At 42.2% G+C, this 25,119-nt stretch overlaps 1 protein-coding gene across 5 annotated transcripts in view; it reads left to right on the top strand.

The window, feature by feature from the left end:
- LOC117729454 (F-box-like/WD repeat-containing protein TBL1XR1) overlaps positions 1–17,837 on the top strand; it is a 29,689-nt gene extending 11,852 nt beyond the window's left edge. For 2 of the 5 annotated variants that reach the window (XM_034530499.1, XM_034530498.1), the window contains 14 exons: positions 7,837–7,938; positions 9,155–9,300; positions 9,383–9,608; positions 9,887–10,019; positions 10,677–10,818; positions 11,516–11,579; positions 12,534–12,631; positions 12,786–12,846; positions 12,935–13,056; positions 13,269–13,343; positions 14,088–14,215; positions 14,531–14,696; positions 15,390–15,491; positions 15,593–17,837. In XM_034530499.1, the coding sequence (XP_034386390.1) occupies positions 7,881–7,938; positions 9,155–9,300; positions 9,383–9,608; positions 9,887–10,019; positions 10,677–10,818; positions 11,516–11,579; positions 12,534–12,631; positions 12,786–12,846; positions 12,935–13,056; positions 13,269–13,343; positions 14,088–14,215; positions 14,531–14,696; positions 15,390–15,491; positions 15,593–15,619 (1,548 nt within the window). In that variant the 5' untranslated portion in view covers positions 7,837–7,880 and the 3' untranslated portion in view covers positions 15,620–17,837. Of the gene's footprint in view, positions 1–7,836; positions 7,939–9,154; positions 9,301–9,382; positions 9,609–9,880; positions 10,020–10,676; positions 10,819–11,515; positions 11,580–12,533; positions 12,632–12,785; positions 12,847–12,934; positions 13,057–13,268; positions 13,344–14,087; positions 14,220–14,530; positions 14,697–15,389; positions 15,492–15,592 lie in introns of those variants that run through there. The other 3 variants (XM_034530497.1, XM_034530496.1, XM_034530500.1) reach the window with 2 other exon arrangements.
- Positions 17,838–25,119: the final 7,282 nt, after the last annotated feature.

Raw genomic sequence — 25,119 nt, 5'->3', positions numbered from 1 at the left:
GGTCGAGAAAGTAAACAAAGGAACAAAGTACCAAAATATGAGGAAGGCAACTAACTAAGACCTCGATTAATTCTCCGGCTAGTGTGCCATGGAGTTTGGTCAGGTCGAGGTTGGAGTTTCCATAACACAGATGTGGTGTTGTTAGTGCCACAGCCCCCCCCCCCCTGCATTTGGACCACATCTCCCATAAAACCTGTTGCTTGCTGTATCGCTTCCTCTCCCATGTGTCTGAAGGAGAACAAACGTGTTGTATGCAAGTTTATTTTTTGGTCTCGGAACTATCCGTGATTACCACAAAGTTTGATTTCTATTGAGAGAAAAAGCACTCCCTGTTTTGAACTGTTAAAGAATCCAGCAGATTGTCCTGCGAACACTAACTCGGCACTGCACAATGCAGGACAGGATCCATAGAAGCGCTCGGTCTCCATGGTGACGGTTGTGTTTATTTGCGCTTGGCTAGCCAAGGACTTTCTGACCGACTTAGTGACATTGTTTACTTGGTTCTCTGGTCGAAACCAAGATGCTTTGCTGTGACAGCTTCAACCCATTTTGGCAACTGGCTGTGTTGGTGTCAGGTCGGCCACATTGGAAGGCTTTGTTTCCCTCACTGCAGAGCCCTCGGCTATGTTTGTTTATTTCACTCATGATGCTATAACGCATCACTGTAGTCCTTAGTCATCCAGTGTGCTATTTACATAACAAGCCTACAAGCACGGGTGCACAACAAAAAATCTGGTAATTGTTGCAAATGGCACAGGAAGTAATAGTCTATTGTCATGTAAGGATATAATGATATGTCATGGTGGCAGCATATTTTTACAGTTCTACAATAAACCTTTTTTCAGTGCACTGAAATAGTAAGTTCATTAATTGGGGATAAAATCATTATTCATAACTATAAATAACAACAAAATGCCTGTTGTCAAAAGTCATGCGCTTCAAAAAGAAGACACATGAGCAACCATTTTCTGACCTCTCGTGTGTGTCGAAGTTTGTTTACATAGTGTGACCTCGGGAAGATGGCCTCCTGGGCACTCCTCCCGGTACACGGCTGGCGATTCCGCTCTGCTTTTTTTGAACATTGTATAGCCGCGATCCAGGGTGTTTAATTCAGTTTGTGTGTATGTTGATGTTGCAACTTACCACGAATACACCGCTTCACACGCTTCCCATCAGATTTGCTGTGTTGTGTTCGAAAATGCGTGTTACTTTTTTTTTTTTTTGTATAAGCAATGTGTCTCTTTATTATACGCTGGCTTATGTTGTAGTTGCGATATTATATACTTCTGAGACTTAAAGCTCGAACCTATTCGAAATAATTGAGCTCACATTATTGATCAGTGCAGCAGTTTTTCTATAAAATAGCCTCCTCTTCCGCTGGCCCCATTCTCAAAATACACCACAATTATTTCAGACATAAATATTCGTCCCTGGTTAACCCTGATTTACAAAAACAAATTAGTCTGAGAGTGTAAGAGGCAGGAATGAAGACGCAGAAAGTGAGATAGTTTAATAGAGATAAGACCTAGATAATAGTGAGATACAGAATTAAACGTCTTTGAGCTTTGTAAGAGCCGAAAATTAGCCACATTTTGTTTTTGCTGACTGACTGCTGCTTGTTTCGGGGAAAGTTATGAGACAGGATTTGATCGTACAAAATCTTAAAATATATCTTGAGTGAACTTGTGATGCACCGGATCTTCCACACCAACTGGATGCCACAAACGCGCTGGAAACGGGGTTGGTAAACAGTGAAATTGCCAGTTGGTGACTTCTTTTTATATCTGTTACTTATTCAGGCTCTCTTTCGACCTCTCAAACCGGAGATGATGACGATTGTTCGGAATAGTGGAAAGACCAACACAGATGGCGTTTTATTTAGTTTAATTCTATTTGAATGGAGTTTGTTTTACGATAACCAGCGGGGTAAAATGATTGTTTCACTCAGTGGTGTCTGGTAGCTTTAGTTCTGAAGGACTTTTGCTCGTGGTGATAATGATTGGCTTAACATATGCTGTATTATTGTCCCCTTTTTTTGTGCAAATTACATTCATCCAGATTTTAGTTATCATTTATTTGTGTTTATTATTATTGTTAGTGAACTGACAAAGACGACAGTTAAAACAAATTAAATACTTGTTTATTGTTAAATGCAGAACACAGAAGTGCAATAAGGGGCAGTGTTGTTTTCCTTGGATGTGTCTGGTTAGAATAAAGAAGAAGTAAAAAGATGTCAGCATGAAGAAAATACTTGCTCTGGACGAACTGAAGGTTGAATCGGTTGGTGAGCGAAGACCGAGTTGTGTTCGTACTCATTTCTCCTCCATTGTAGTTTTTTGTAGGATGTGATGGTCGGCCTTTGTGGTATTTGTCCCGCCCCTCTTCCATTGAGATCGGGCGGCTGGGTAAAAAGTGACGGTAACGAGCACAGCAATTTCCCGCAAAGTTGAACAAGTTCAAACTTTCGCCGACCAGAAGAAAGAGGAAAAAAAACACCAAACATGCAAGCAAAGCGGTTGTGGCGATTGCTCGCCGTTCCCTACAGTTGTCTTTTCAATATTGTAGGCTTTGCAATATCGCGGTTATTGCGACAGCCCTAGGTAGCTTTTAGGAGCGCATATTAATTGTATGTGAGGTACATTAATTGTCAAGAGATCTCCTCCACATCAGCGGCAGTTGTGGCAGGAGGCCCTTTTTTGTTTTTCATGGTGTCCGTCGCCGTCATGGATGTAAACATAAACATGACTGGTTAGCGGAGGCATATAACAGTCAGGCGACCATTCTAGTTTATTATGTTCATTGAGTCCGGGAATGACTTCATTTGTACCTTTTCCTGCCAAAGACAAAAGACAGTTGTTAGCAGGTTTTTTATTCCAGTGGGAAAGGGTTTTAATACTTAAAATATATCTCAGCATAACTAATTCACCATGCATTTTTTTTGTAGTTGCATTTTGTTTATTTTCTCTGGTCCTCTTTTTCCTTTCAAAGGAAGTATCTTTTTAAACATCGCATGGACGAGCTCTTCCAAGGTGTCTGACAATAATGGTCTATAGGAGCCAATTATATGTCCAGATTCAACACACTGTGAAAACATACTTATTTGAGGGCCAGGAAGGCGTTTGACAGTTGGCAGTGAACTGTAATGATGACGACAGCTTGGAAGATGAGGCCCGAGTTGAAAAACTATTTCTTTTATCCGCCAGAGCTCGTCAAGGAGCTGAAGCTTCAGTTGCTCAATGTGTTCACACCTCCCAACCAACCACCAAGTTCTGTCCTGTTAAGTGTCACCGATATGACTACTAACATACTATTAAGCCATATTTATTTCCTTCTGTATACAAGTTGTGTGGTGTGCTGGCAGGCCATTGTGAGCTTACACAGGTAGTGGAGTTTGCCACATCTTCAAACCCGAGACTCCAGCCTTACTCACACCTACCCGAGGTCACCTAATACCCCCTGCTGTCAATAAGTGGGCTCATCCTGTTTGGACTGCCTCCGCTTCCTCAGTCTGTTGCTGGAAATAGATGCTCGTCGGGTTCTTAGGTAAGGGTACGCGGATTAACGGCTTACTACAATAAAACCACTCTCAACAACTGAAAACAAGGCTTTAATCTGGGACCTCATCGTCGTGTAAAGCCTGTAGAATAAATATAATAAATACATTTAAAGTAATGGCTTCATCAGCATCTGTTGGGTGGGTGTGATAATATGTTAGGCACTTAAAGATCAATTAGTCAAACCTAATTGAAATTGGTGTCAGGAGGTATTATGACATTGGTCTTGGTCAACTAACGTTTTAATGATTTTTGGCATCGCGTCATGACTTACGGCCCAATGATAATTTGTTTCATGCTGAAATTTTAGAGTTTTGTCAGCCGATCTTCCTAAACCAAACTAGTTGTAGTTTATAATTGTCATCATGTAGTTTTTTTTGGTCAATGTGACCTTACCATCTAAAGAGATTCTTTCTTCGGTTGGAATTCTGACTTCGGCGATATCCTTCACATTTTATTTTATTTATTTTTAAATGCAGTTGACCTCGCTGACCCACTGCATTCGCGGACACAAGCTGCCCAGAGCAGGTTTAGCTGCCCATCAAGCGAGGCTGACTGGCAGGGCCTCCATGATGCCACCATCTGTCACCGACAGACAGCCAGTCTCGCTGACCTCACATAGGCCTTGTGAGGCAGAGCTGGGCTTTCCAATGCAATCTGTCACTCCAAGAGACCAGTAACCCTAGCAAGGGGGAGGGGAGAGCTGCATGCAGACTGGAGTTCATTTCTGTTGTCATTGCACCTCACACTGTGTGTGTGTGTGTGTGTGTGTGTGTGTGTGTGTCAGTCATCCTGCTTCTTTTAGCTTGTAAGTAACGTGTGATTCTTTCTGGGAGACCGGACAAGCCTTTTGGATGCGTTTTAGAGTGAGAATGTGATAATAATCCCATCTTCATTTAGGAATGAGCCCCATTTCCACCTGCAGAGCAGCAGTTACAGTGTGGGTCTTCCTTCCCCATTGATGCAGTCAAAGAACACGAAACCTACATGGTGGATATTGTTATCACAGGCCGGGAGGGACAAAAGGACACACATGGTGCAGCGAGACACAATCGTGTGGGGCGGCAGTTTTTCTTTTTCTTTCTTTTTCTCCTCGGCCATTTTTCAGAGTGTGCGCCCGTCAACATCACACATGCAGCCAGTACTAACACAAGAAGAGATTTTTAGAGGCTAAAAGCAACAGTTCCAATTGTTAACATAAATATTTGTGCCATTTCGTCTCAGAATGCTATGATGTACAAATGGTACTGAAGTGACACCTTTTGTACATAATATGGCACCTCGTAGGGTGGACAGGCCGAAGCTTTGGAAATGTTAACGTCGATGCTCGTGTGACCCTTTTTCCAGAAGAAAACAAATGGCCAGGTCTACCAGGGATTCGTTTCAACATTATAAGTGTTACTAGCCTTGTCTATGCAGCTGTTGTGCAGTAAAATTCAGCATTTCTTTTTTATTCTACTACTCCAGACATGCGGAGGAAGCAGCTGTTGTTGGAGCGATTTGCGGCTGTGAGGAGGGCAATGGATACAAAACGGAGGACTTTCCTTTTCTTATTTTGTGGTGGTGGACAGTTTGGACGCTGTGTTTGGCTAACGGCTAACACAACTACCAGTCCACGCACTGCCGAGTACAATGTGGTCACTCAGCCGCTCTTTCGTTCTTTAATTTTGACAAGATTGTACGTGTTTTTTATACTATGACTTCATTCGATTGCATGCATGGATCGCAGCTTGTTCTTGAGTTTTGAATAAAGTGTGTTTGACAAAGCCTTTACATGCCATTATCTACAGCAGTGGTTGTTGCTGATGCACCTTGTTAGTTGGTGTAAGCGCCCCTCGTCTTTATATCTCCTTGTGCATCAGTCGTGCATGTTGTCACTCCTGTTGTTAAGATAAATACTCCATCTGATGTGAAGGTAAATGTGTTTTACCACATATTGATAATATATACCTCTTTGAGTGAGCTAAAGCGTGAGTGTTTGAGGTTATGATTATAGTTCTATTAATGTTTGTTGAAAATGCAGGCCGATCTGAAAATGATTAGAATGTGTGAGAGACGCACGGTGCGTACTTATAACAACATCACTGTTTTATTTTGCCTCCTGAATGATGGTCTTTGTGGGTCTCTCTCCCTCTTCTCTCATTAATCTGGGACTTGATTTTAGATGTAGTCTACTGTACAGGCCAGTTTGGTAGCAGTCACAAGGGGATGGGAGGGGGAAGGGTGGAGAGGGAGAAGGAATGCAGAGACAGAGATTCCCTTCTCCTCCCATCCCCCGTTGTTCACTCACACCATCAACACGGAGGATCCTCGCTGCGGATGGTGGCTCCACAGCGCCACTGCAGTGGGATGGCGGTGGAGGGAACTACAGCGTTCTGTTTACAAACCAGTGGTCCACCCCAGACAATGCTGCTGTCAGATGGTATTGGAGCAGAGGGTCTTGGTGATCTGTGGCGCAACAGTCTGCAGGGTTTTCTTTTCAAACCAACAGCAGGCGATTTTACTGTTGTACTTTGCCTCCCATCTTGTTTTAGTTGTATTGATCAAAGCTGCTGCTGTTTTAAGAAAATAAATTCCTGCAAGTACTTCAGCCAATACTTGGCTCCGATAAACATAGACCGTGTAATGAAATGCATTGTCTAGATTATTTAGAGAAATGGTATGATCAGCCTCTATGACTCATGTATTGCTTAAAACAAGAGACAATGAGACAATTACTTTGTGCAGTGTTTGTGTTTGAGTGCTCTGACTGGACACATCAGCAGATTCAATGGAAATACTCTCTATATTTAACTATTTGCTGGTTTTAAGAAGACAAGATATTTAAACCCACTATGTGTAGAATAAAAAAATGTAGCGCCTCTTGGTTGTACGATCAAAAAAAGACCCGTTGGAAGATCACACTGCCACTCTCAAGACGGTGCCTGAACACGTCCAGACGGATGACTGAAGCTGCTGCTGCTATGCAGGCTGTGCAGACACAGTGTAAATCAATGGGCCTCGGAGTTGCATGTCAGTGTAATGTGGCTGTGGTTGCTTTAAATTACAGTACACCATAGTACATTTATTGCGTGATTTATGCCCGTTATAAGCTACAGGCACATTGTACTGCCGTGTATCGATCTTATCCAGCTTTGAGCTGGTTAACTAGCATCGCAAATAGATAGATGGATAGATACATACATACATACATAGATAGATAGATAGATAGATAGATAGAGAGTGGGTCAGGGAGAATGAGAGCTTGTCTTTTCCCACTTACAGTAATAGTAAGAGCAATAGTGTGGAGTGAGCTCTAATAATGTAATTTGAATCCGAATAAGTGGAGACTTTCGGTGTAAATTATGCTTTAGAGCTAAGACCGCAGGAAACATTGTATCTCTGGAGTTGTCGTTTTGGTCAAATGTGAAGTGGTGTAGTTATTGTAAATTTCCAGCAGTGGCTGTCGTACATTTATATCCTGAACACACACCAACCAGAGTGTTGCATGGTTAGTAGGGAGCTGCAGTGTTTGTAACATGGAACTGTTGCCTGTAACTTATACGCAAAAGCAGCCCGTCAGCTGCTTCTGATTTAACGAACGTAAACAAGACTCACGTGTGTATTACGTCTGTTGCATTTTGGGGCAGCGGTAGTGAACGAACAGCTCTGTGTCACAGAGTTGTCACAATAATTGGACATTTTAAACTTAATTCTCAATGTTATGATCGCCTGAAAAACACTCTCATGGTCAAACTTTTTTTTTTCTCCTAATTTCAACATCACACAATGCAACCAGTTAGCGTTGAGCTACTTTTGTAGCCGTGTTTGTAACCGTTATTAAGTAACTCCTGGGCTGAAATCCTTCTCAGAAGATTTGCATAATTTGTCTGCTCTCTGTATATCTGACTCCTCGGAACGGGCTTTAAGCCGGTCCTTATTTGGGATCGGCTCTCAGGGACTTTTCTTTAAAGTTGTGGTTTCCAACATTTGTAGTTCATGAAACCGCAGACAAAATCAACGTTGAGTCAAGATCCTCTGGCATGTGCTTGGATGCACAAACTGAAGAAGTCAAACCACAGGATGTGTTAGAATCCTGGTGCCCCGGCCGGCTTAACCTCAAGCTACCGGAAGTGATTCAACGTTTGATGTTCAAACACATCCGGCTGTATTCAGATTGTCTTCATTATGCGGTCGTCACACTTACGTGTACTTTCATGTATGATGTGCATGGAGCAGTAGTGTTGAGTGTTTTCCTTCACTTGAATGACTCTCTGTCTCTCTCTCTCTCTGTGTTTTCCAGGCTAGGTGTGTGCGTGCTGACCTCATGGTGTAACAGAAGTAAAGATGAGCATTAGCAGTGATGAAGTCAACTTCCTGGTCTACAGATACCTACAGGAGTCAGGTATCCTCCCAAGTCCTTATAATAGTCATCAATGCTGCATTTGTTTCATCTTTAAAATACCATACCATGGCAAATGCATTGAACAGGTGTATAAATAGAAGTCTGTCTGCAGTGTGTGGGCAATTATTGTAAGAATCCACTACTTAATCGATCAGAGATGGTTAGTAGATGTATACGTGTGTGTGTGTGTGTATATATATATATAAATAGCACAGATATAATCTCACCCATGCACGCACACCTTAAGCTGTCATGCAACGTACTCTAAACTTGAGATCTGTTGGATGAATAGTGGCGCTTTTCAGACGGACTCTAATCTTACATGGTTAAAATGAGTCTCTGAATATGCCTCACGGTCCATTAATGTATCCAGACTTCCTGCCCTTTGTGTTTGACAATAACCTTTAACCGGCTATGGTGAGCACTGTGTAAACCAAACCCCCATATCACTGCAGAGGAGCTGACAGGCTCCAATCTGCTGGTGCTGGCTACACGCGTGAAATACTGACTGAAACTTGCCTTCCTATGCCTCATACCATATTTATTGCATCATATATTTTTGAAGGCACAGGTGGCTCATGTAAATCCAAAAAGTTGCCGTCATGGTCATTTTGTTCTTCCATCTTTTTATTGATGCAGAAAAAAAGAAGCAATCAGGTTGTGAGAGATTTATGTTTCCGTGAAAGAATGTGTTTGCAGTGGATTCAGAACCGGGTTACGGCCCAGCCACGTCGGTGCGTCCTGCATTTTCTGTGCTCAGCTGGTGCGGTTGGGCTGTTTTTCTTTTCTCCTGAGGTCCACGTAGAGACCTTGTTTGTTTACAGAACACATTGTAATTGTCGCATCACATAAACGGCACCGCAAGGATTAAAACATTTGACTGCATAGCAACCAGCACAAAGTCTGATGTTTTATGCATTCAATTCAATTATCTGTAGACTCTGCTTGGGGAGGCGGTTGCAGCCAGAGGTCGCAATACAAGCTTCTTTATTTTTTATTTTCATAACCTCATAAACATACAAGAGGACAGAACAATAGAAGAGATGTGCAAGGAACAAGGTGGCTTTATGGCAGTGGAGAAAAACACAAAATGTAGTTCTTGAATAAATCAAGAGGGGCCTATTATTTACTGTGATGTGTGCATGTTGTTACCGTCCAATGTTTAAAAATATCCTCTCCTCTCCTGCCCTCCTTCTCCCGCTCATCATCTCACCAGGGTTCTCCCACTCAGCGTTTACGTTTGGTATAGAGAGTCACATCAGCCAGTCCAACATCAATGGTGCTCTGGTTCCCCCTGCTGCCCTCATCAGCATCATCCAGAAGGGCCTGCAGTACGTCGAGGCTGAAGTCAGCATCAATGAGGTGAGACACAAACAAGATAATAGAACCTCTCCCATGTCCCCTCTCCCCTCTCCTCTAACTGGGTATTTCTCCCCCGCTACAGGACGGCACATTATTTGACGGGCGGCCCATTGAGTCTCTGTCCTTGATTGACGCTGTGATGCCGGACGTTGTTCAGACAAGGCAGCAGGCCTACCGGGACAAAATGGCCCAGCAGCAGGCCGCTGCTTCAGCACCGACATCGGCCACCGGAGGCAGCATCGCCGGCAACGCCAAGAATGGAGAGAACACTGCCAACGGGGAGGAGAACGGAGCCCATGCCTTAGCTAGTGAGTGATGCGTTTACAAATGGAACAGGGCGTGCATGTGATGGTTGGCTACCTGCAATGAAAAAGCTGCAATTTTCGTTAAGGAGGAAATATGATTTTGGACCTTGGCAAAAAAAAAAAATTATTCTAAAGTTAAGATGTTTATTTATTTATTTATTTATTATTAATTTTTGTCATGAAATTCTACTTCTTGTTTGCTCGCACCAAGGTAAAGAATGGCAACTTAATATCTTGATATCCTGTCTCACTGTGTGCCACCCATCAAACTATATGCCTAGACAACCACGCAGACCTGATGGAGGTGGACGGAGATGTGGAGATCCCTCAGAACAAGGCCATGGTCTTGAGAGGCCACGAGTCGGAGGTCTTCATCTGTGCCTGGAACCCAGTCAGCGATCTGCTGGCGTCGGGGTTGGTCACCTTTTCCTTTGCTTCACCAGTATTCACTGACACTCTGCAATAATCGAACAAGTGAACTCAACTTATATGCTAGCAGCTTAGAATAGAGAGATTGAATGAAACTCATATCCCTTGCCGGACTCGAACCCAGGACACATTCTCACATTTGAGAAGCTGGAACCAGCCAGTGTTACTGGTTTATCGTAATTATAATACATTTTCTGTTAACCACTTAAAGAACTGTGTTATGCATTCCATTTGTCTAAATTAATTATTTCAAGCTCATTTTAATTTAAAACTAATCAAAGGAGTGTTGTTCACATTCAAATTTGTACATGTGATGTTGCACACTTTGCCATAATGTTATATACATATATATACATATATATATATATATATGTATATATATATATATATATATATATATATATATATATATATATATATATATATATATATATATATATGTATATATTGCTAAAATATTTCTTATTGATATTGTGAGAATTACTTCAATGAAACAACCGTTAAAATCAAATCAAATAATAGAGAATTACTCACATAATGCTGGTGTTGATAACAATTCAAATTGTTTGACAAACCTTGTTAAAGAGGAACCTGTTGTCTGTGGAAACGCGGATTGTGTCTAAATGCGTCTGTTGCTCTCAGGTCGGGTGATTCGACGGCTCGTATCTGGAACCTGAGTGAAAACAGTACAAGCAGCTCCACACAGCTGGTCCTGAGGCACTGCATACGAGAGGGCGGGCAGGACGTCCCTAGCAACAAAGACGTCACCTCGCTGGACTGGAATGTAAGCACACCAACACACCTGCACATCATGTAACATGTGAGTTCACCCCCCCTTGCCCCACGACATGGACCGGGTCAAATTTGTAGGGCTGGTAGAAATCTGTCAAATATGTCAACGTGCTCTTTCATGTTATCATGCTCCTTCAAGGCCAAAAAATTTTTTTTTTAAACTATGGTTTGCTAATGCTTATTGTTTTAAACATTTGAACATTCAACAGACATTCATAGAAAGCAAAAACAACACCAAAACATGCGTTGTACTTGTACTGCATGTACAGTCCTGTGTGCACCAGAAAGGCAGATCGCAAAAATAAATACCTCATCACGGAGAAACTCCCAGAGCGCTCAGACTGTTGATGCTGTCTAACAGTGGGAGATCATCAGAGAGTGAAATTTTCCTTTAGTTCAGCCAATGGATTGTAAACCCGAGCCAAGGGGCAGAGGCAGAAGAATTCCTGGAAAGCGTCCATACTGATGGAAAACACAGGCCTGTCCTCTAATCCCAGCAAACGTCCATTCAGCCCAGACTCCACAATGCAGTCTGCAAAAGACAACATGCGTCTGTAAAGGTTTCCAAACTGGCTTTTCCATGCTCCTCTGTTCAGCAAACACACACACACACACACACACACACACACACACACACACTCTAAGCCACTCTTAACACGTCCTGCTCCGGCTCTCTTTCTGTTTGGCAGAGCGAGGGCACGCTGTTAGCAACAGGCTCCTATGACGGCTTTGCCAGAATATGGACGAAGGATGGTGAGATGTCTTTAATTCGTTTAACATGTGCACGTGTTGTTTGATATTAGGAAATCAAAGCAATATTATAGACTTAGGGCAATGTGTAATATTAAGAGTCCTTATATATTATAAGAGTGCACTTGTATACATATATTTGTATATTAGAAAGCATTAGGGAGTGAACATAAGTGTTGCTGTGGAAACTCTTATTAATGATTGTTTTGTTTTTGTGCCTACCCTGTACTCCAACCAATGTGTCACATAGTTTAACTAATCTGTTAACAATGTTGCCCCCTAGAGGCGGGTTTAAGTATTTCCAGTTGGGTGTTGACCCATTTTGTGTTATTTAGGTCCCCTGACCCTTGTACTTCAATAGGGGCTGTCTTGGCTTTGTTAATGCATCTGGCATGAATTTTGGCAAGGGTAGTAGTTTTTTTTTTTTTTTTAAAGTTCAACCGTAACTCTTTTAACAAGTTTATAACAAAGTGTGTAGCCAAAATACAGCCACTACATAATAAAATCATGCATTCTTATTATATCAGGCTTTCCATATAACTTCAGAACTATAATGTTCCTTTACTACTTGATACTCTTATCCTGCTTTCCACTAGTTATTGCTGCAGTGTTTGATGCAATGCTTCAAAATCAATGTTGATGCTATCCATTGGCATATGCGTGGAAAGAGAAATCTAGCATTTAGTGTCCAGAAATTTTTTTATTTAGTTTGTTTTCTTTTTCCCCATAACGCCAATGTCATTATGTAAAGAAACTGGCATTTAAAGGGTTAACATTCTAAAAACTAATACTAATAAATAATAGACTAGTACGAATGTTGATTTGAAAAATATATTCTGTGAAAGCGGACAATTATTTTAATATGTATTCATTTGTAAAAGGCTTGTTGTTGTTGTTGTTGTTGTTCCAAATTTGATACTTACAGATTTCGTTCCCTCTGTTTGTTCTGCTCCACAGGGAACCTGGCCAGTACTCTTGGCCAGCACAAAGGTCCCATCTTTGCCCTTAAGTGGAACAAAAAAGGCAATTTTATCCTCAGTGCAGGAGTAGACAAGGTACACCAGGATCTGTTCTTTCAACCAGCTCTAAGTCGACATATTAAATAACCTCTAGCATGACTTCTCATGTAACTTTTGAACAAGTTGATCAAATAAATGTACTTTGTAGTCATTGTTAGCTCTAACTATACATGTGCATGTGTCCTGCCAGACAACAATCATATGGGATGCCCATACAGGAGAAGCCAAACAACAGTTTCCCTTCCATTCAGGTATGGAAAGCATCACTTCTTGTCACTTTAAGAGTTTTCAATCTTTGCTTTTGATCTCGCTAACGTCCACCTCTCCATCGCTCCACAGCTCCAGCACTAGACGTTGATTGGCAGAGCAACAATACGTTTGCCTCCTGTAGTACAGACATGTGCATCCACGTCTGCAAACTGGGACAGGACAGGCCCATTAAGACATTCCAGGGACACACAGTAAGTGGATTGTTTGAGTGTTTCATAGTGACACATGTGTACCCTTATCACTCATGCGTAAGGGGTTGAAGGTGTTACTGTCACTGTTCATAGGAACATTTGGTCTAAACTGCTTTTGGATGGCGCTATTTGTTAGCATTGAGCTGGACCCAGGGTTAACATAAATTAAGATACTGTTTATACATCACAAACAAGGTCTCTTCTCTCTCCAGAATGAAGTAAATGCAATCAAGTGGGATCCCACAGGGAACCTGCTAGCCTCCTGCTCAGACGACATGACGTTGAAGGTGAGAGCCAAACCCTGCGAAACGTCGGACATCTTGTGTCATTAATATCACTATTTCTGGAACCTGTGACATCATAGTGCTGACCCATAAAAAAGTAATGAGGCGTTCATGACGACTGGGGATTTGGAAAAAGGTCCGCCTCAATGGCACTTAAAGGGAAAATGTGGCATCTTTTATGTCGACGTCCAATCAGTGTTGATGGTAGATGTCGTCAATGGAAGCAATTTCAATCCCTCATTGTGTGCAAATACTGATGGAGAAGTTGAGTTCTGCCACATCTACTCTGCGTAATGTGGCCTCGCCGTCTGCATTTCTTCCCACTCCGGCTCGGAAAAACACAGCTGCACATCTTAGTGTGCCAAAAAGGCTGTAAGATTGATCTTCGTCCATAATATCCTCTGCACTCATATTTTGGGATGCCGTTCCCGCTGTTGGAAACGCAACTAGTGTGAATAGCTTATTTGTTTCCCATGCTCTTCATTTCCCGCTTCTTCTGATTTTTCCCGCTCTGCTCTGTAAAAAGCCAAATATCTTTTTTCCTTTTGTGCGGCCATTTATTTGACTTCTGTGATGCGCAAGTTTTTTTAGGTAGGAGTGTATTTGCTATGCGTGTCTGTGTGTGTGTGTGTGCTGTAGGCTGCATATTAACCCACATGTGATGTAATGATTTACCTCAGTGGATAGGGTAGGATAAAGGTCGTGCTGGTTTAAAAATGTATAATTGTTATTCTCTTTGATCTTCAGATTTGGAGTATGAAGCAGGACTCGTGTGTCCATGACCTGCAGGCCCACAGTAAAGAAATCTACACCATCAAATGGAGTCCCACCGGCCCTGGAACCAACAATCCGAGTGCTAACCTCATGCTAGCTAGGTGAGTGTGTGTATATGTGTATATGTATATAGATGTGTATTTATATATTTTTGACTCAATATTAAGTATGGAACAGTGTTTTGTTTCTGAGCCGGACTTCTTTAATGCATTAGCGCATACAATCTTAAAATGTTTGTCTTTTTAAGTTTTTAATTGAGCGCAGCAGAGAAGCAGAATGCTTTACTTTGTCCCGGTAATCTAAACTTTGTACAATAGTTTTTATATGTGCACATTTGCAAGATATAGTATAATAAAACAAAACGTAAAGAACTGTACCTCTTTAACCCCGTTTGTCCCGGTGTGCTACTTCCACAGTGCATCGTTTGACTCCACAGTTCGTCTTTGGGACGTGGAGAGAGGGATCTGCATCCACACACTGACTAAACACCAGGAGCCCGTCTACAGCGTGGCGTTCAGCCCCGATGGTCGGCATCTGGCCAGTGGCTCCTTTGACAAATGCGTGCACATCTGGAATACACAGGTAGGCGGAGAATACGAGGCACTGCTTTTGTGACCTGTACACCCTGTTATAATCTTTTATTGAAAGCCCTGGGAACGGGAAATCGTGTCGGTCAGTCTGCAGCTGTTTCAGGCACGCGTCATTTCAGGTCATATAGATGTGGGTGTAAAGCAAATTATGCTCAGCAGGGGTTAAATTGAATGCAAAGAAACAGCTGTTTTACTGATTCCTCTGTTTGTTCCTCTTTTTTTTCTTTTTTTTTTACTGTGTACAGAGATTTTAATAACCATTTCTGTGCTAAAAGTGGCACCAATCAATATTTTTTTATATCGATGGCTTAAATGCGTCACAAACCAACACAGATTTGAAAGTTCTCCCTCACCTCGCTTGAGCTTGTTATTATTATTATTGTTTGGATTTGTGCTGCAAGCCGTCATCTGCCTTATTTGCAGCAGCAGCATTTTTCATTGAAAAGGTGTGCTAAACTGTCTCTAGCTCTTAAATATGTGCAGACAGTTGAATGTTGGGCTCATGTTCTTCACATGAACAGACACGCAACTGCTGCCCCCGTGTGGCCAAAGAAATTACTGCAGTTCTAACGCGCCTGTTATTTTATGTTCACAGTTGGGTTGAGTAAGTCAAAATACAGCAAACAATGGGTTTTTTTCATAAAGCCTACCTAATGTCGGTCATTTCACTCTCTTTGTGCTACAGACGGGCGCTTTAGTCCACAGTTACAGAGGGACGGGAGGAATCTTTGAGGTTTGCTGGAATGCAGCAGGGGACAAAGTGGGAGCCAGCGCATCAGACGGATCTGTAAGTATACGCGGGACTGTTTGGGTGGACGTTCTCAAGCTATTTACTGTGGACGTTTTTCATCGTTCCTACAGATTGATATCCGTCCTCTTCTGTCCCAGGTGTGTGTACTAGACCTTCGGAAATAGTGCCGCTGTTTGTTGGAAGCCATGGACCGACCATGAATGTGTACATAGCCAAATGACTGTCCCTGCCTGCCCAGCGTACTGCTCTCGCTTACGACTACGGCCCCGCCCACCGACAGACAGGAAGCAGGAAACGGGAACAGGAAGCAAGCAAGCACTCGACACAGCAGGTCCAGACACGGGGGAGGAACGGATGAACAGACAAACAGACAGACGGACGGATGGATACACGGGCAGATGGAAGCGCCCCTCTCTATCTGTGCAGACTCTTACAGAGATGCACAAGGGACACAGAGAAAAAAAGACAAAAAAAACTGATAGACAAAAAAAAAGTTACAGATCCGTATATGTACCAAAATTTGGAAGCTATTTTGCTTTTTTGATCTTTAAACCATGCTCATCGTCATCAAAATGAAAAACAATGAAAAAAGTGTTGATCTTTGTTACTAGTTGGATCTCATTGTGCAGACATATCAACTTCTCCACCATAAGATAGGATGGCACTTAGTTTTTTTAAATTTCAGATCTCTTGTTTCAATGTTTTTATATTTTTTATCTTCGGGGTGGGCGGGGGAGGGGAGTGGGCGGGCTGGTCAGGTGAGAGTTTCATTGATTGGAGGAGAACATGCATATAAACGCGCTCGGACATGCACACCCAGCAGCTCTCAAGAACGGTGTCCTCGTCATGATTTCAAAACAATGTGGCAAATACAAAGGCTTTTTTTCTTCTTCTGTATTTCAGTAGTGGTTTCCTGCAGTTGTGAGTTGGGTCAGACGGTTAACCCTTAAAATGCAGTAGCTCATATGCTGTCTTCTCCAGAGGATAAACCCTGGACTCCCCTTGTACATCAACTTGGCCACGTGACACAGTGGATGTACATCTAGATGCTTTAAAAACGGCTCCTCTGTGCACTATTTGATCTAGATGTTTTACCCACAGTTCTTCTCTCTGGACCCGTCGGCCAATAGCAGCTACTTGTGTGATGGGGGGGGGGGCGTGGTTTCAATTGGCAAGAATCTGACCGCCACTTATCTAAATGTTGGAGGTTGTTCAGAGTTTAATTAATGCAACAGTTGTCAGGACCCATCTCAGATGACATACTGGCCTCAGCCAGTAGGATTCCAGCAGTTCTCTTTCTCTCTTTTTCTTTTCTTTTACTAAACTGAGTGTGCGCATCACCCGGAAGACGACAAACATTTATCATTGTCATGCGCTCAAAGGCCTCGAATCACCAAACGCACGATGCCTTGAAGGGCGGCTGCAGTGTTGCTCCACGTTTAGTTGACGCAGATGCTTAGTGGTCGATGCTCTGGAGGCAGAAAAAATCCCAGTAAATAAAAAACAACTAATAGGTAGAGTAAAAGAGGTCGACATTGTCACCGACTTCCTGTGTTTTCTGGGAGCTTCCACGCATTGCTCCAGGTGCATTTGGTTCTTAAACGAGTGAAACCAAATGCACACACACACGGGTTGTAGCTCCTTTTTGATTCGCTGAATCATGACAGTTTAGAGTTCAAATTTGATTACTTGCTTCGTGACTGCCAGAAATGTAGTTTCAGTTTATGTGTTTGTTTTTTACACCAAACTGACTGAAATGCCCGACCCCCGTGCAATGCTCTCAACGCATCATTCGAGATGTTTCTGAAATCGCTCCCCCATTCTCCACACTAAATAGTTCACCCGTGAAATCGACATTAAGTCTTAGTCTTAACACTAAGACTTCTTTTCTAATGTTGCATCATCAGTGTAGCGCCCCACGACCGTTTCGTACCCACAATGCAACTCGCGAGACGTGGCCTGTCTCAATCGGATCCAACTAAACCTTGAAGCGGTGAAGAAAGGAGTCTGCTTTTGTTCTCTAACGCTTCTCCCTCTCTTCATTCACTCTAGCTCGCGCGACCACTGCATCTCTCGCGCTCGTTGAGCCAGGGAGGAGGAGTCGAGTTTGAATGCCGTGTGTTTACAAACGGCAACCGATGTAGTATTATTATTTTATTTTTTTTAAAGGCGTTTGCTGAAAAGTGATTCAACGAGAACCACTTGGACGTGGTCCACCTCTCGCGTCCTGCTGGTGACGTCACGCGCCCGGGTCGACGAAGGGTCGAATATTTTTGTTTTGCCCCTGTTGAATCTTACTGGCTGATCCCTGGCACAAGGTTGCTATTCAGAATCGAGCTCAAAAGCAAATCCAAACATTAAAGCAATATCTGGACATTTTAATTTTTTGTCTGTTTTTATTACCATGTCATAATATGGGGGATAACTACACAACAATGCAGAGATCAAAAAGGTCTTTAGAAGCTACAGGTCAAATGTAAAGTCTTTTATCCACAGCATGACAGTCCTTGTGAATGAAAAACAGAAAATATCATGCTGTGCATTCAATGTATTTAAATTCATATGCCCACACCTCCATTCGTGTTGGTTTTCACCTTCAAAATTATGCTCACATTTGACTATGAGGTTCCTTACTGATGAGACATTTTATACTCTTTTAAACACAAATTATAGTTACATTTTTGTAATTTCTTTGTAGATTTGAAAAAAAATGTAAATTGATGACTTATTGGCGGTGTTAATTTACATGTTGGATACATTTTAAAGGTTTTGTTTTGTTACTTTGATGCTATTACAAATGGTAAAGGTTGAGCTGTTATGGAAGGCGAGCTGATCGGTCGTTCTGAAGGCGCTTGCTTGGGAAGAGTTCTCCCGGGACTAAATTACCACTCAATTTGTCTGTTTTAATAAAGAAATGTTTCTTTTATTAAAAATCTTTTGGGGCATCTTGGTCCCAGATGAAAAGGACGTTCTCCTTGGTTTACAGAGAAGACAATTCAAAAAAGAAAGGTTACTGTTTATATTGAATAACATTGTTTTTCTTTTTCTTATTTTAAATTAAGCCAGGACTCTTGGGAATCTTTCTGGTTCCTGCTTTTTTTTTTTGTCTTTCTTTTGCTATTTGGGACTCGGAGGGAGTTGCTCTGGAAGCGGATTTAATCTCATTGGTTGAATATGGACCTAAATTTGCAGCTGAATTGCTTGTGCGCAATCGGATATTGTGAGCACAGAAAATGATTATTTTTGCATAATCTATTTATATTTTATAAAGAAACTTTTAGCACCCAAAGGATTTTCTTAGAAAAGACAAAACAATCTATTCTCTGCTCAGTCGATACGATTGTGTGGTTGCTCTTATCCACAGGAGTCAAATTCCCGGCCTTGTGCTCGCAGAACGTCGCAGCTCTGTGCGTCCTCAGGTTTCCCTCCAAGAAGTAGGTGATTTCCTATTGGCCGTTTAGTCCCCAGGCCGATCATTGGTACGACCACCGGTCACTTGGGAGGTTAGGAAGCACTCTTAAGAAATATAAATATGCAAAGATACATATTCTTTTTCCTGTGTGAGAGTTTAAGCTTTAGGTTGGCTTTACTTGGAGGTTAAATTAAACCAAACGTATTGAATCTGCTTCCAGAGCGCTGCTTCTGACAAACGTTTGTACAGCTACGAATCCACTTTATTCTCTCCTGTAACCGTCTGTAATAAATTGGGCGTTTTTACCAATGAGCTTACAGAGATTTGATGTGTTCCCATTAAGAGTCCTGTGCACTGTTCATATTTTTTTTTTCCTCCCCTGAATTTAAAGCACTTGAACCAACGGTTATGACAATTTCTCACGCGGGCAAATTCATGCCATCCTTAGGTTTATGTCATCGCAGTTTGTCTGGCTAAGCGTGGCTATTGTCGCTGAGTCAGCCTTTATTTGTGCCACCACAACACACGACGGTCTCAAAGCCTTTATGATCTTTTTTTATTTTCTTCTGCAGCTCGCATCACATTGGTCTGTTATCATTGAAGTCAGATCGGTAAAACAAAAGTCCAGAATAAAATATATTTTGATAAGAGTTTTGAGTTTTTATTTGTATGTGTGTTATATGATGGGGCCCAAAGCATGTAAGCAAAGTCATAGCGTGGGGAACCAAAATATGGTGGCGACCAAAAACCATGACCTCATAAGTTTTACATCAGATTCAGTGAAAACGAGGTCAAAGAAATGGCCTGTGAAGTTTTTAGAGGTTTTTCCCGACGATAAACATACACCAACTTTATCGGCCACGAGCTGATGCACATGTGCAAGCAGATAACTGATTGAGGTTAAGGCCTTGATTAGCTGCTAACGCTAAAAGCTAACAGTAAGGTAATAGACGGCATAAAGGAATTGCTGTCACCACAGTAATATATGAATGTAGGTTTATTGTAAGTACAGTAACAATATCCATAAGGATATTTCTGTGTAAAATAAATTAAGAAACACTGATAATTAACCTAGTGCCTGTCAGTATGTGTACAATGACTATGCTAGCTAGCTAGGCAAGCTGATTTATTATTATTATACTACAGATATGAAAAAATAAAATAAAAGTAATTATGACATACATGTGTTATAGGATTTATTGGTAATCTATAATAAGAAAATAAATTGATATGTGTCTATTTGTGAATAAATATTCATGGGTGTGCTCAATTGGGTTGCCTGGAGAGTTACACAGTGACCTGCCTGGTGGACAGACGCAGAAGTCCTAGTAGCCTATATCCGTAAAGCAACGCATACAGGACGTGCCCGCCATACAAAACAAACGCTTCTGGACTCAACATAGAGGGGAGAATGAGGAAAGAAACACTCGACTTCTGCCTTTTGGTCTTGGGAAATGGCAGAATGGATTAATTTTGACAATGCTTTTGCCCGTTATAATTTCTTACAATTAACAGAAGTAGTGGAGAGCTGTGTTGTGCTAGGTCACGTGAGCTAACTAAGCCAGCGGTTAAATTGTTTTTATAGTTAAAACTGAAGAATATGACTCGAGGAAGGATTTATCTGTTAAAACAAACAAGCATGTTGTGAGTTTTTGTACTGTACATACAGTGTACATGAACATTTTGTATTTTATGTGACACATTAAATGCTTTAAAGCTTTTAGAAGGATTATTTCTCATTCAGCCTGAACCATCAGTCTCCTTGATTTCTTGTCAGCAGATGCAAACAGTGAATGACAGCTTCCTGTGTGTGTGAGGAGCTTCCTGAACCCATCAGCACAGAAGAAGCAGATGGAAACAAACTACGTCCTCTGTGCCGGTGGGGACGGGACCCGCCTCGTCCTCGGCTGGCGGGTGGTGTCGGGGTGGAGGGCCTGGGCTCGGACTCTCTGGGGTGCTCAGAGTGGTTCAGAGGTCGGCTGTGGGTCGTCCTGGGTTAACGAGTTGGTTGACGTCCACCCTCAGAGAGACAATAGCCCAGAGGAGTCCTGCCCTGTGAGAAGACAAACACAAGAGATGAATACTTTTGTACTCAACTACACAGCCTTTACATTGTTGTGTTGAATCTGGCCTCCAATGATGGAATCATATGACTGATACTTCTTGGAGAGGAATTACTTACTCAGCCCACTGAAAGAAAGGCGACCGCCGCTCTCCATCTGGTCCTGTGGTCCTCCGTCCTTCTCATCTGCGCCGTCGTCAAGGAGACCCTGGATGTTGCTTCTTGTGTCACGGCCATCGATACCTGAGTAAAAGAGACTTGGAGACTTTTCTTAACGTTAGTAGTTTTTATCACACATCTGTCTGGTTCAGCCACCTTCACCGAACTATAAAAATAAACAGAGACTAAAATGAACACCTGGAACATATCTGATTTAATGGAGAGAATCTGAGGTTCGACAAACGGTCGGAGCCTCCTTTCCAGCACCCTGGCATCAGCTTTCCACAGAGGGCTGAGTAGTGTGATACCCCGATAGTTCGAGCACAGTCGAGAACTATGGAGTCGGCAGGCGGCGCCCTTTCCCGGACCCCTCCCGCCGACTCCAAGAAGGCCGGATACTCTGAACTGCTGTTCGGTGCATAAGCACAAACAACAGTCAGATCTTTACAGATGACCCTCTCCTTCTCTGGGGAAAACTCCAACATGGCGGCACTGAGACGGGGGCTCGTGAGTCCAGGCGACGTAGCTAAAGACTGAAAGTTGAACATTTCGAAATACTACTTATGGACCTACTTACTTTTTTAGTTGTTTAAGACATCAAATCTATGGTCTGTTTGTCAAGATTAAGCTTCCTTAAAAATGTGCTCCGACGATTTGGTGGTAAAAATACTAATATGATGTCATCAAGTGAGCTGCTGTTCTAATTGCAGAATGAATGAATCCCGTCCCTGGGAGTCTGGACCCTCAAGTCCAAACGCCAAAGTAGAACTTGACGTTCTTGGTATTGAGAAACCTCTGGACCTCCCTCCTCTTCTTTGTGGAGAAGCTGAGGCCTGACTTGGAGGGTGGAGACTCCTAAGGCCTCTTCTCTGGTCCTCTTGGTGTAGGACCCGAGGCCCGAAGTGGAGGGTGGAGATCATGGTCGTTTCTCAAAATGCGTTCTTGTCTCTATTTGTGAACTTGTGAAACATCATAAGTCTGTCAAGTTGTTCCAATTCAAAGTCCCCGTCTAGACAACCACGGTCCAAATACCCGGATGTGACTTGCTCCGCCCGCTTTACCGATGCATCGTAAATGAAATGTCCGTACTTGGGACAGCCAAATATCCCAGAATGCATTTCGCACCAGCAACAGAGAACAAATGTGGAGAAGACAACACACAACTGAAAGTTTACATTTTGAAATACTTACTTTAGGATTTTTTTTTGGGCAAGAAGTTAGTTGTTTAGACATCAAATCTGTGGTCGGTTTGTCAAGATTCAGCCTCCTTAAAAATGTGCTCCGACGATCTGGTGGTTTGATATAGTTCACAGTGAAGAACCGGAGTAAACTCATTAAGAGCAGCTGAGGTGATGATGTCATCAAGTGAGCTGCTGTTCTAATTGCAGAATGACCGTACTGCGTCCAAGTCCAAAATCCAAACTCCAAAGTACACAAGTCCATACTTGTTGTACTTGGTATTGAGAAACCTCTGGACCTCCCTCCTCTTCTTTGTGTAGGACCCGAGGCCTGAAGTGGAGGGTGGAGACCATGGTAGCAAGAACAGCTGAGGTGATGATGTCATCAAGTGAGCTGCTGTTCTCATTGCTTTTTAAGACGGGAGCAATGTAAAGTACTTCTGTTCAATATAATTGATCTCACTGAAGTGTGTACTTTTTTTGTTTACTTAAAAGTACAGACTTCAGTATAAGCATACATTGTATGCGCTGTAATTACTCAGAACTCATCATTCGTGGCACTACTATTCTATAGTTATACAACACCAGTCCTTCTGCAACTGTGAGGTGATGTCTGGAAGTGTAGTAGCCTTTTACCTCGTCAGCACCTTAACAGCACACTTGGGCCATCCCGACACCACGTAGTGTTGAGCCGTGTGCAGTTCTGCGCCCTGTAAGGTCTGCTGTTTGACCATGTCGAGCTTGGTGGGTGAAATGGGCCTCAACTCGTGGATTGCTTTCTCATAGGCTTCTATTTCACTGGTCGGCTCTGTGATTTCCTGTATGACAGCAGCCTGGGGATGTCTAGACCAGCGGTTCTCAAATGGGGGTAATGTAGCCCTGGGGGTACGTGAAGGCACTCCAGGGTAGTGCGTGAGATTTAAAAAAAAATCCATTAAGAAATCCTTTAAAAATAGTTATTTAATAAATATTCAATACACTATAAGTGTAAGTTCATAAATGGAATTGTATATATTCTATATTAAATCAGACACTGATGGCACAGCACTGTGTATTGATTAGAGGATGAAAACATAGCTACAGACGGGCCTACAATGACAAGAATAACCCCAGAACTCTACCAGACCTTCAGCCTGGAACCAGCGTTGCTGTGAAGCTGGATGATGAGAGAGGCTGGACAAAGTCTGCTGCGGTCCTGAAGCAAGGTGACACACTGAGGTCATACCTAGTCCAGACGGATAAAGGAGTACTGCGCATAATCCATCGCCATCTGAGACTTTCCAGGAGGGAAGGGACGGATGTATAGTGAACAATGGAGAATTGAGCTCACCTGGTTCTGATGCAGACACACCTCCAGTTACATCTCAAGATACTATGACACAGACTTCAACACGCACAACCTCCAGCGGCAGAGTTGTAAAACCACCAGACCGATACGGAGAGTATGTTCAGTAGTCAGGGCGTAGCCTGCATCAAGTGGCAGAATAATCCACTGCAGCTATGTTGGTGACTGGTAGCCCAATCCCAATAGTTCAGGTGTATGTTAAATAACTGTTTCATTAATAATAATAAAATAAAACTGTTAAGTGCCAGCACAAGTTTAAATCCTGAAGAGATTTTGAAATTAAATGTATGTTGTTATGAAACTGTTACTAAGAAGAGTTAGTCATGCAGAAGATGTTGACAGACTTTTGCAGCATGTCTTAAATTACTTTTTTTTTGGTGATGCCATTAAATTAAACTATTGTTTCTGACATGGACACGTTATTTATGACTCTAACATGCTACATATGTGTGTGCGTTCTGGTTTGTATGTTTTCTCCCCCTTCAAATTACAACCCAATAGCCCATCATCATACTTTACGATATAATCCCCGGGCACTAGGACCTTGGGGAGGCTGCTGCGCTGACTCTCTCACTCTGCCAAGTAACGTCTCTCAACAGGATTACAGCCAATGGGGTGAGCGGACCTGTAAATCCAGGTAGTTACAGAATGTGTCTGTCTGTAGTTGTTAACGAGTGTTAGCTGCTTACATTTAGCTTTACAAATGGCTAATGAAAGGGAAGTTAGAAACTGTCTCCATTGAGCGAGAGTGTGAACGAGCAAATTCAAAATACACAAAATAACTATTGACATCTCTCTATTCTTTGCATTAATATAGATTATTATAATATTTTTTTCCATTGAATGGTATATTTGACAGAACTAGTTCATCTTTATCTCAGTGATAGTGTCCAAATGAGCATAAAATATCACTATGACCCTGAAATTCTGTCTCTTGTGTTTTCATATATTGAATGCAAGCAAAACCACAGAACAAAATCACACTCTTTCTGATTGAACCAATCTATGAATTGTCGGAAGCAATGGATATCAGGGGTCCCAAGAAAAATGTACCCAAGAGTGCCGCCCCCCTTGGGGCTTTAGCCCCCCTTTCTTTGAATCCTACAAACGCCCCTGATATGTATCATAGATGCGCTGTCTTCATGTTTCTACTGGCGAGAAAGAGCATGGTGGTAAGGAGATTATAAATAGTTTTTTTCATATCCCAAACACATGTGTGATATTAATTCAGTCAGTTAAAACAGTCACCAAGTAACTATAACCATCAGTAATGTAGCCTGTGTTGCACAGAGTATTATTATTTATGTATCCAAATCTTTCTTCTTAAAGCCCAGCTTTCAATAACGAAAATACTTTGTTACTCAAACAACTTCTGACAAATACAATCAATAATTTGGTTATATGAAGTTTTCCCGTGATTTACGATCATTGTGTTGATGGAGCTCAAGAAGATGGCGGTCTTGGAAGACGAGTCGATGATGACCGCGACCATCCAAAGTGCAAGAGGA

Source organism: Cyclopterus lumpus, chromosome 4 (assembly GCF_009769545.1).
Source record: "Cyclopterus lumpus isolate fCycLum1 chromosome 4, fCycLum1.pri, whole genome shotgun sequence".
Taxonomy (NCBI): domain Eukaryota; kingdom Metazoa; phylum Chordata; class Actinopteri; order Perciformes; family Cyclopteridae; genus Cyclopterus; species Cyclopterus lumpus.
Note: the sequence above shows the minus strand (reverse complement) of the source record. Positions and strands in the feature narration are given on the sequence as shown.